The following is a 12,475-nucleotide window of genomic DNA, read 5'->3' as shown; positions in this document are numbered from 1 at the left end:
CTCCTTCCCCTCAACTTGTTTATAAGGTAAAGTTGCAGTGCTTAATGTTTTTATCATTAAATTACATTTATTTTAAAATTTTATTTTTGTGAAAAATGTATTCATATTCAGGTAATTCTTGAGTCATCATTTTTAAAAGAAAGTGAAACATCGTCTGTTGCTGTCTTGGGATATATGGTGATACGTATTGTATCATGACACTTGTATCGTGATACGTATTGTATCATGATACGTGTATCGTGATACGTATTGTATCATGACACGTGTATCGTGATACGTATTGTATCATGACACGTGTATCGTGATACGTATTGTATCGTGATACGTATTGTATCATGACACGTGTATCGTGATACGTATTGTATCCCGACACGTGTATCGTAATACGTATTGTATCATGACACGTGTATCGTGATACGTACTGTATCATGACACGTGTATCGTGATACGTACTGTATCATGACACGTGTATCGTAATACTTATTGTATCATGACAAGTGTATCGTGATACGTACTGTATCATGACACGTGTATCGTGATACGTACTGTATCATGACACGTGTATCGTGATATGCATTGTAACATGACAAGTGTATCGTGATACGTATTGTATCATGACACGTGTATCGCGATACGTATCGTATTCCCAGACTCTTGCGAATACACACCCTTACTTTCTACCGTTAGCTTGGTGACACATGATGTGAACTTGACTTGACTCCACACTTCCCTGCCTGTTTACTATGCACTTCAGACATCGTCTCAAAATGTTTGCATTTGCCCTAAAAACCCCTCACACGATCAACTGGATCAGCTTCTGACTTCATTTGGCATGGGGCACCTTATCAGCGCACACCAGCGCCTTCACATTCTACACATTTCTCTTTGAAACTGCGTAGGCAGTCAAACAAAGCCTTGATATTCTGAGATCCGAACAAAAGCTTTGTGTTTTTTTTTTTTTATTATTCCCGCTCCCCTCTTCTTTTGCGGTTAGAAGCAGAGGCCTTGAGCGACTGTTGTTTCACACTTGTTTTGGAGATGAAGTGAGCACACTTCAGTCAGGCAGTTGGAGAAAGGCTTTTGTTTCAAAAATAAACTGTTACAATATCGTACGTGCCAAATCGGCCTGCTGGGAATGATGGAGGAAAAAAAAAAAAAGAAATCGACTGATTGTTAAAAGACAAGAGTGTCTCTGCCATGATGTGGCGCATTCTCTGCAACAAAGTTATCGCGCCGAAACTGGCACGACGCACTCATTTGCTTTCACGCTGAGAGCTGGATGAAAGAGTCAGAATGTTGCTCTCATGTCTGAGCTGTAAATATGAGGCTTTATCCGGCAAATGCTTCGCTGAGTTGTCAACTTAATGCTTCAGTTGTTGTACAAATTGAACAATCCCTGACATGTGCGTTAGAAACCTTCGGAGGTGTGAAGAACAAGGAGAAATTGTTTCTTCTCTTGATTCTAGACGAAGCCACAAGCTGTTCACTCTTCGGACACTTTTTTTTTTTTTTCCTGAGCTTTGATGACACACGATTAAAGACCTACTACGAGGAAAATTGTGTTTTTTAACATGTTCTTGTGGCTTTTTTTATGATAATGGAGGAAATAATAAAACTCAAAATTGCATTTCTGAGTATTCATTTATTCAAACCACTATGAATCAGGAGCAGACGAAAAGCAGTTGGAGAAAGATTCTATTTGTGATGTAGAAGGTACGGTGGGCGGGGCTACAAGCTTTTCCTCGCTCTGACTAGATCCATGTCTTTGTGATTCCTCGTCCGACGGACATCGGTTCAAATATCCACTATTGTTGGCCATTTTTGTTGCACTGCTAATGTTAGGTTTAGGTTGTGAGGAGCTACAAGCTAGCAGAAGACAGTGTAAACAGAGAGCTCTCACCAGTGTGAACAGGAAGGGGACCGGTCGCCCAACACCAATTCTTCGAAACAAGCCTCTACAGTGTTTGCTTTCCTGACTTTTGACCATTTTCCAGTCATTCTGACGCCTTTTCCCCAGCAGAAAGCATCTGTTTCATCTTTCTGCACGTCTTCAGTTTCATTTTTCAATGGAAAATCTCTCCGGAATCATGTTTCTTACTGGGCTGTTATTAATGTCCTGTGTGCTCAAACACTAAATTATATTGGGGTATTTAGCTTTGTAATTGCGTTGCGGAAATTCTTTCTTTCACTATTAATATACGACTGATTTATTGCAGCATGAACACTAATCATTCAAAAAATATATATTTTCTTTCTTTCCAGAACATTGATTTTTTATTAAATGGATGCATTTTATGGAACTCATTAAACGCATCAAATGAAAAATTCTGTTTATCTTCAATATACTCTGGTAAATCTAGGCTGTTCGTACATGTTTCTGATTAAAAGAACATACTGTACTGTGCTTGGGAGTTATACTCAAACCTACAGAAATCATCTTCCTCAGATTTGTGTCTTCTGCAGTTCTGAAAATATTGTTAAATTTGACTAAATTAAAATTGATATAACACAAAAGTGTTGAAAATGATTAAAAAATGAGCAGAAAGTCTAAAAAATTCTTGATGGAACTATAAGTCTTTGATTTTGAGCCAAGTCAGATCAACAAAAACTTCTTACTTCTTACCTTTGACTGTAAATGAGAACTGGACTGTGATCCCTCTCCCCTCACGTTCCAAACAGGAAGTACCTGCTGGCTCCAAAAAGTTAGATAATTCGGAGAACATGATTTTTGAGGTTTTTTTTCAATTTCAAATAGAAACGGTTGCCTTGAAAAAAGGACTGATATAATAATTTTGTGTTTGTTATTAATGATGATGGAGGACATACGTCAAAAAATTAAGCTTTAATTTGCATTTTCTGAGTATTTCTTAAATCAAATCAGTGGGAATCAGGAGCAGAAGAAAAAAAAGGCGATTGAAGCTCAGCAACGGGGAGGGGAAGAGGGGCCGGGGTTGCTCTGCGCCAACAGTCCCACCCTCAACTTCAAATTTCTAATAGATCAAAAGATTATAGGAGTGGGTCTTTCACAAACAAAATCTGAAATATGAATTGTTTTATAATAAGCTTTTAATTCAAGAAGATGCTAGAAGTTCTGATATGAGTCGACATCCTTGACCGAACTAACAAATCGCAGTGACATTTTTAAAAGAAATGTTAGGGAAATTCAAGTAGATGCAGTTTAATCCCGCTAATCTTGCAGGCAGGCAGGCAGGCAGGCGGGCACAGCAGTGGGAAGGAATCTGTCTCTCAAGTCCTGTCCACTCGCATCACATTCATCACCGTCACTGTAATGTCTTTCTCTACTGTCTCCTCACCTTGTCCGTGTGGTTGTGTGAGGCATGCTTCACATCTATGTCCTGTTTTTCTCTCCCCCCTCTTTTACTTCCTCTTCTCTTTGTGTTGGATGAGAAGGCGAGTCCCGGGGCGCCAGAGGATGATGGCAAACTGTCGGTAGGTCCTGTCTGATTGACACTTCTTCTTCATCTGTTTCTGTGTCTTTGCCTGTTTCTGTGTAGATGTATTGGTGTAATCCCGATTCCTCCCTCTTTTACTGCAATTAAGAAACACATTTCTTTCACTAACCTTTAAAGTTCAAGTAAGGGGGTCCGTTCTGAAGTCCTGAAGTTAGAGAAGCCAATCCAACAAAGTGCATGTGTTTTCCTAAACATGAGTCTCATTTTATATTTGTTTGAACCAGAAAAAAAACTGTAAGAAAAAGCAATTAACAGTCAGTTCTTTGAATTTCTTGCTGAGCAGCCACCTCTCAGAGAAATTACACCTACTCTGCCATTCTGCGTGTCTCCCTTGCCTCCTGCTCACACCCATATGGGTTTGTGAATTAGCACCTGACACCTCCTGTGCCTACGCATCACCTGTGAGAATCCACTCCCAGCAGCTGTCACCTGCGACGGTGTCTGATTTTGTTTCCACAGTTCTCGCTTTCCCCGTCAACTGCGGAGCTGACCTTGGAGAAGATTGTTTTGAACTCAAATGTCACTCTGACTGAGCATGCCTGCCTCAACCAGCAGGGCTTATTTTTTTGAGAAGCTGTGATACTTAATGTTTTTTTTTTTAGATTTGGTTTCAGGTTCTGCTTTGGGGTTTAATTAAAAAAAAGGATTAGAGTCATATTTCAAAAGTGAAGGCGTTCATTTTCTAAATGTAACACTTTTCATTCTGTGCTTAAATTAAGCACAGAAAGCATTTTATAATCTTATAATGTAAAAATAAAGCAGACTAACAGCACAGCTGTTGGTTAAAAAGGATTATTAGAAGAAGCTGATACATACTTAAGTTTTTAAATTGTATATAACATGCTATATTTAATGCTATGTTCACATCGGCTAAGAAACGAATAATTGAGCTACCATTTCCAATGAAAAGTTTATGTAAACACACGTACAGTATATGTGCATTTCAGTCTTCTGCATTCAAACTGTCGCACTAATTGAACGTTAACGTAGTGAAAAATCAATTTGGTGATATATCGCGATATTTTGTGTGGCGATACTTGTATTGACTTAAAATGCTGATATTAGATATTTAATTCATTATTTATGAGTGTCCTTCAGCATCATACTTTTGTTTTTGACCTAAATCCGACCGCTAGTTTGCGGGAGCCTCTTTGAGCAACAGGAACTAGCTTGTATTAAATGTTCTGTCAGGAATGCGGTTTTTGTTTTTATGAGACATGTACTACTTAGTTTTTTTCTTAAGATGGGTACTGAAAAGTGAAAAGCTGTACTAGTGGAGACTTGGAGTATATCACATTAAGAATCGTATCATGAGACATGTATCGGGATATGTATCGTATCGCCAGACTCTTGCCAATACACACCTTTAACGTTAACAGTCTTGCCTACAACTCAAGCTGAGTTCATTCGTTAACGTGCGTTCAAGCAACCACTTCCAATAAAAAGTCTTTATAAATGCAAGTTTTGGGCTCATGTATTCAAAACTCTCATGTTCGCACACCGCTGCGCAAATTTTTACTACTATTTTTTGGCTTTTCGAACGAAACGTGTGCATTGAAAGTTAAGCCAGTTTGAACTTTGACGAATCAGGAACTCAAATTTGGTAGTGATGTATGGCTAGCATCCTTTTCCAAACATGGAATTACCAACCGTTTGAAAATTGATCATGAAGGAGAAATTAATAATTACAGTTTGTGCCCGTTTGGAATTATATGCCACCAAGTCTCACCAAGCTATGAAAAAAAAGCAAAATTTTTGAGATTAGCATCGCAATTTTGTGCCATTCCTCTTCCCACTGTGAGTACATGCGCTAGTATTTGGTAGCGACAGTTTAGTATTAATGTCATATGCTAAAAGTCTGTTCAAGAACGCTCATCTAGCACGTTCTTGATGCTCGGTATGTACGTAGCATAAAGGTTTCCATCTCCTTCATCGTACCGGTTGACTGACACTCTTCCTCTTCCCTTGCAGGCCAGGCCTCGCCTCCAAAGGGGGGGTAGTTCTGCCTCTCTGCACAACAGCTTGATGAGGAACAGCATTTTCCAGCTGATGATTCATACACTAGACCCTTTAAGTGAAGGTAAGACCTATAGAATAAGGAAAAATGCATCTTCAAACTTCCTTGACTTTGATTAACATAAATGTCTTAAAATAAAAATGACCTCAAGTTGCACAAAGCCTAGATTTTTACAAATTTTCTCTCTAAAAAGATCATATATAAATCCTAATCAGGACCCCTAACATTTAGAAATTGTCGTGCTATGCCCCCTTCGTTGTGTGCCGAGACATATTCATCTCCTTAAGAATTCTCCACGTGAGGCTGGGGTGTTTCAAAGCTCACAGCAGATCATTTCCCTCTAATCCAAGATGATGGCCTATTAGCTAAGCTAAAGAAAAATGTAAAACAGCAGCTTCAGCACTCAGTGGATGAAATGAATATGCTAATTTTCCAGGAAAGTGTTATTTCAATCTCATCCCAGCACGAGAAGATGATAGAGAATTAGAAATCTGTGTTCACTGAGAGCAAACAGACAGCATCGGTTGGGAGGGAATATAATGCTATGACATTTCATCCACGTTGAAAGGATATTATGCTTCCTTTTCTTATTTCATGTTGTTACTCACGAAAAGCATGAATGTCGGCGTTGCAATCTAAGAGGTGAAACTCCTAGAGTCATTTGTAACCTTAACAGGCCAATATTTCTGCTCTGGCTGACTTGAATCATATGAGCAGATGTCTGCGGAGTGGTGAGAAAGCTTTTCAGTTTTCTCCGTGATGACTGTCCTTTCAGAAAGCCAAAACTCTGACTGAGTCAGACTGGGAGTCACTAACAAGTTGCAGCAAGACGAATCTGTGCCTCAGTCACATCCATCCGTATGGGAGTTGACCCGAGTTTTTGGGTCATCCGGACCCGTTGAGGGTCATAGACAGGGATCGTAATATTAAAGGGAGCGCAGGTGTGTTTTGGCTTGTGCGTCCACCTTAAAACTCGTCATGGTAATTGGACGTACCCCTGCCGTCGTGCATATATCAAGTGTATTGTGAAGTATTTGTATGGATAAAGTAAGTTAGGTTGATGGGTGATTGTGTTATACCGTTTCCTAACACTATTTTGGGCTTCCATGTTCAAAACTGTTAAGTTCATCTACACATTCTCCCTCCCAACTCGTCATATGTGATTGTGTGGTTTGGGCCTTTTCTGTGTCACTTTTTGACATTTTGGGTGTGCCCAACTTGCTGTTTTTTGACGGATCACTGATCCCCAACCTTTGGTACCGTTCACGGAACTGGGTTAGGGTACCAATACCAGTCCAGTAACGGTACCGGTCCGTGTCCTGAGGGTTGGGGACCCCTGTTTAGGGTATGCATTTTATCCCTGTCTGCCGCCCAGTACCAAGCGGCCCTCAGACCAGTGCAGTTTTGTGGTCCAGAGGTTAGGGACCCCTGATTTAAAGGGAACAGCCAGCACGTCAAAAAACGATGAGTTGGGGACACCCTAAGCGTCAGAAAGTGACCTGGAGGCGGCCTGAACCATACGTCCATATATGATGAGTTGGGAGTGAGAATGCTTTGAGTAAAACTTGTGGCCACTGAATACACGTTGCCAGTTAAACCAGGTCAAACTTCGACCAATCAGGGAGTCTGATTTGGTAGTGACTTATGGATTTGGTTTATCTGTTAAGCCAAGATGACGTTGGTGTTTGTTTTTCAAATAAACATAAACCAAGGCCACTCACCTGACGTAATGGTAAGCCACATCCACCATTGCAAGGATGCAAGCAATGAACCAAACCGTTTCTGTTTAGTGCTTAAGTGGCAAGATTTGACATTTCGCACAAAATCTCTTCCAACTGTAGGTGGGTGGCACGTGCCAGTGAAAAGAAGAAAAAGAAGCCCCTCCCTGGTTGTTCAGTGTGAACACCATGGGCTAAACGCATGTTCAAGACTGCGCCTCACCTACTTACTCTTACGTGTTGTATAAGTGTTGCTACGATCTATCGCCCGCAGCATGCCCATTGAAAAAAATGTGCATGAACATTTTTTCTCTACGTTATTAAAATTCTGTACAAACCCGCCAGTACAGGTTTTCCCATTTTTCACCCGTATCCACCCGTAAGGGCAGTTGTGACTAAGGCATTAGATTCAGCAATACTTTAAATCAATGAGGGGTTCTTCTAAACACACTCATCTTTCAGTCTTTTTACCTATTTTTCTTCCTGTGCATTGATCTGAATTGAAATGGCAAAACGGACAAACTCAGTATGATTGTGGAACAAATGTGAGGATGTTGCGACACATTTGACTCATGAATCCTTTGGCAAGCTAAAAACTGGAAATGAATGCACCGAAACAACAAGTACAGTGTGGCATAATGTGAGGACGGAATTCATTACTGCCGAGAACAAAAGCAACACTTCAGATTTTTTTTTCCTGAATATTTTATTGTAGGATTTCCATACAACATGTTGCAAACAATTCCTCCCATTTTAAAAACATCCTTTTTTTTTATTAAGAAATGTGCAAATGTTGGTGCTCATTTGGTTTGGGGAGCTCACAGCATGGAGTAAGACAAACAGTTCAGTCTTCAAAGATGGAGACGGTTTGTCTTTGTGTGCTCTTAAGCTTTAAGGAGGAGTTCGCCAGGGCCGAGGGAGCTTGCAAGACTCAATCCATACATTTTTTATAGGCGTTTCTCAAAATAAGCTGTCTGCTCCTCCATGCTGAGAGACAGTCTGAGTTGTTCTGCACGTGCTTGAAAGCCATATTCTAGAATAGGAATAGGTAAAAATTTGTTTTTTATTATTATTTTTTATTTTATTTTTTTGACTGAATTTGTTCTTTTTAGCCTCATTTCACTGTGATGTGGCTAGCCACAAAAGCTTTAGCTTTTTCAAGCTAGCTGTAACTAGAGTGTGTTTTTGTGTGTGTTTCCTTTGCGTTGCTGTAAAGCTAAACAGTTATTGTTTTATTCTTTTTTTATTGGGGACGGATGACAAAAACGACTGAAACTGTTAGCATAGATAAAGCTTGTGTTTCTGTTTGTGTGAGCCTGTAGGGTATGTAGGCAGTATTTGACTATCAGAAATGAAATTATTTGTGCTTTACCCAAAGAATCAAAGCAGTATCAGGTTTGTTTGATGAATAATTACGTACTGTGCCTTTAAAGTCAGACTAAGCTAATATAGCTAGCTTTCTGGTTGTACTCATAGCTAGCATGTTCTGTTTTTGTTCTTTGTGGACAGATAGTTCACAAACTTCTCACACATTGACTTCATTTAAGTGGTTTATTAGGACGAAAATTTGATTTCTTTATTGAATTTTTTCTATTTCTCATCTCTGGAAAGTCCTTTCAATTCCGAAATGTTCACAGTCACGCTATTTTTCCCCTGGATTTATCTTGTCTCTGTTTCTGTCTTCTTATTTCTCTTTCAATTACTGTCCCTTCAGAATTTGCTGATTCTGGTGAGTTACTTCTCTAATTTCCTTCATATAATCACCCCTCCCCGAAAATATATCTGTTCTCATTCCAACAGCCTGGAGGCAACTTGTACCCAATGTGTCCCTTTCGTCTACATTTCCTGAGCGCCGTCGTGCTGTGTGTCAGCTCTGTCTTGTCCATCCTTGCAGACTCTTTTCTTAAAATATCTCATTCTCTTCTTCTATGGATACGTTCTCCCTGGAAACCCTCTGTAACCATTTTTTATATTTTATTTTCTTCATTGTCTCTAATCCTTTCTCTCCTCTTAGGAGCTCCTTATAAACCGTAATCTCATTTTGTCCCAAAGAACAAACTAAATTTATCAGGATTGGGTTTTCCTGTCCAAAGTGTTCTTTAAGTCCATCTTTGTCAGGATAATCAAATAATAAGGTTTGAACTTAGTTCATGAACTGTTTTTTTCAGCTCTATTTAAATTCTCTTTGACAGAACTTACAGTCAATAACAGCTTGACAAAACAGCTAATGGAAATTTGTTGTCCTCTGTGGTCTTTTATAATTAGCTGTTTGCACCAAAGTGTTATCGATTTAAGTGTTTGCCTTCTCCTTATACTTCCCATTTGTTCACCATTGAGATTTAGTTGATTTGCAGTTTCTGCATTTAGGTTCATTTAAATGTTGTTTTTTGAAAAATAACCCCGAGCTGTTGTTTGTTTGTTTTTTAATTTACCTGGGGGGACGTGATGTTAAATGTGGAACAGTCCGTTCCAGAGAGAAAAATGCTGAGACAATATCAAGAGGGGGTGGCATATCAAATATTAAGCTGTGATGGGAGATTGGAAGGAAACAGGTCAGATGGGGTTACATTGTGCTGTCAGAGGCCTGCATGATTTCAGAGAATGTTTATGCTGTTGGCTTGAGTGCCACAATAGAGCCATAGGCCGAATCAGAATTCTTCCTCTACCCCTTACGGTTTCTCCTTACCCCTATATTTAGCCCTACAAGTGAAGAATTAAGGAAAAATTCTTCAGAAATGGCTCACATCGACCCGTGAGTTTGGAAGTTGATGTTGATCCTGCCACTAAACAAGGTCATCCATCCACATAAATTTCAATGTGCCTATATTTACAAACAAAACAATGTTTTGGTGCCAAATTTTATATATTTACTAATGAAATGATGCAAGAAAAACCAAAACAAAAAGAGGGCGTTCGGTGTATGAAAATTTATTTCATCATGTCTACATTTGAAATTTGCCTTACTGTGATGTAACAGTCCTATCTGAATGGTGACCTAGGGTTGCATTGATCCCACAGTTCAATAATGTACTCACTGTTATCGACTGGTGGGAAATGGAAATATATTTTACTTTTCTGGAAATAAAATTAATTGACAAGTTTTTGCTTAACTTTAGAGCCTGTTGAGAGTCAGACAGCCCCACCATGGATGAATACAGTATGAAGTGGATTGTTGTCAAAATTTTAAATAGTATAAAAAGACACTCTGTTCTTAAAACTAGTAGTGAGGTGGTGAAGTCAATTACAGTTCATATAGTGGAGTGTCTCTATGTTTGAAAGAAAATCTTCATATATAGAAGAGTGTTTTTGATTAGGCAAATTTTAAAATATTTACAATTTATCATCTATAATTTAGGTTACCAAGTAAAAGATAAATATATGTAGGCCCTGAAAGCCTGCCTACTGATGTAACTATTTTAATCTGCAGCATCTAGATTGCTTTCAGTGATGATGACATCCCTTATGATGGTGTCTTAAGTAAGTTTATGTTTTAAATGTTTTTGATGATTTTTACAGATACATTTTCACATTTCATCTTGGTCCAGTAGTTTGTATAATTCATACTTTTTAGCAAAGGGTTTATGCATCATGGCTGTGTTGGCATCTAACTAACTTATTTTTAGGATTTAACCAAGCGTGTTATGCCAAAGAGATTTTCCCTATATTAGTTTTTACTTTGTGAAACTATATGGCCACCAAGGATAGATGTCTTTTATCAGGAGAGGGACCCAGCTGCAGATAAGATCTGACATCATTAGCCAGAAGCGTGAATTATACAACTTACTTCACCTCAAAAGTGTATCAAACCTCAAAACAGGAAAACCTGTAACCCTGTAAAGGTTACTGGTTAAGGAAAAGGGAAAAGGGGGGTATTCGGATCGGGCCTAAGTCCCCTGGTCCAGGTGCAAGACTTCCAGCACACGTGGAAGACCACCAGTTTAGGTGGAAGACTACCAGTTCATGTGGAAGACTACGAGTTTAGGTGGAAGACTACCAGTTCATGTGGAAGACTACCAGTGTAGGTGGAAGACTTCCAGTTCACGTGGAAGACTACCAGTTTAGGTGGAAGACTTCCAGTTTAGGTGGAAGACCACCAGTTCATGTGGAAGACTACCAGTTTAGGTGGAAGACTACTAGTTCATGTGGAAGACCACCAGTTTAGGTGGAAGACTACCAGTTTAGGTGGAAGACTACTAGTTCATGTGGAAGACCACCAGTTTAGGTGGAAGACTACCAGTTCACGTGGAAGACTACCAGTTTAGGTGGAAGACTACCAGTTTAGGTGAAGGACCACCAGTTTAGGTGGAAGACCACCAGTTCATGTGGAAGACTACCAGTTTAGGTGGAAGACTTCCAGTTTAGGTGGAAGACTACCAGTTTAGGTGGAAGACTACTAGTTCATGTGGAAGACTACCAGTTTAGGTGGAAGACTCCAAGTTCTGGCCGTTGATCTCTTGACGCAATTATATTAATTGCAGTGGATTCTGAAGCAGTGAAAAGCCTCTTTGTGCCTTTTATGCAACACTTTACATTTGTGATATAACTAAAATGAAAAGCTGGTTTTCTACAAGTCAGAATTAGCTGAGTCACGGTGATTGTGTAAATGGTTTTGTGACATACAACAAGCGGTATGTCAAAGAGTGTATTATTTAGATGTTACTGATGACATCATGTGTTAAAGGGTTAAAACTTGTTATCTACATTCTATCACCAGCCCAGTTTCAGGTGTTCATCCTCTCCATTCTTCTCCACCATTTCCTTCAAGTGAAAGCTTACAACCATCTTACATTAGATGAACATTTTTACTGAATATTCTCGTCAGCTTATTTCAGTAATTAAAATATTCTCTGTTTTTGCACATTCTTGACCTATTTCACGTGAGACCCAAGAGACATAATTTGAAATTTACTATCACTTTGGTGCAGGTCTTAGTGTACGGTCTGAAACATGTCCAACTTTGAGATGTCTACCTCAATCAGTTTTCAGTTGCTTTTGCAGCCAATGGCACACCTTTTCTTGTCTTGGACGACCAGTCGATAAGGACGTAGAACTCGATCGACATTTCAATGGCTTCTGCGTGAATCTACCCGCCAGTTTGAACTGGCTGGATCACATCACTACATCAACACAACTGCTGTTCCAGAGGAAAAATCCTCTGTTTGGGGGATTTAAACCCCAGATGAGGACAGATTCATCAGTTGGCAAACACAGACAGCCTACATTTTAATTATGAACCAGAAGGGAGAGGGCATCAGAAAGTAGGTTTC

The 12,475-nt window shown here is 39.4% G+C and overlaps 1 protein-coding gene across 9 annotated transcripts in view; it reads left to right on the top strand.

Annotated features, from left to right (window-relative positions):
* Positions 1-12,475, top strand: part of LOC112156218 (sodium/potassium/calcium exchanger 2) — a 69,112-nt gene that overhangs the window by 33,110 nt on the left and 23,527 nt on the right. For 4 of the 9 annotated variants that reach the window (XM_036216716.1, XM_024288431.2, XM_024288427.2 and 1 more), the window contains exons 3-5: positions 3,403-3,450; positions 5,445-5,553; positions 8,923-8,937. In XM_036216716.1, coding sequence (XP_036072609.1) covers positions 3,403-3,450; positions 5,445-5,553; positions 8,923-8,937 — 172 coding nt within the window. The remainder of the gene's footprint in view (positions 1-3,402; positions 3,451-5,444; positions 5,554-8,922; positions 8,938-12,475) is intronic. The other 5 variants (XM_024288429.2, XM_024288430.2, XM_024288433.2 and 2 more) reach the window with 5 other exon arrangements.

This window comes from Oryzias melastigma, linkage group LG18 (assembly GCF_002922805.2).
Source record: "Oryzias melastigma strain HK-1 linkage group LG18, ASM292280v2, whole genome shotgun sequence".
NCBI lineage: Eukaryota > Metazoa > Chordata > Actinopteri > Beloniformes > Adrianichthyidae > Oryzias > Oryzias melastigma.
Note: the sequence above shows the minus strand (reverse complement) of the source record. Positions and strands in the feature narration are given on the sequence as shown.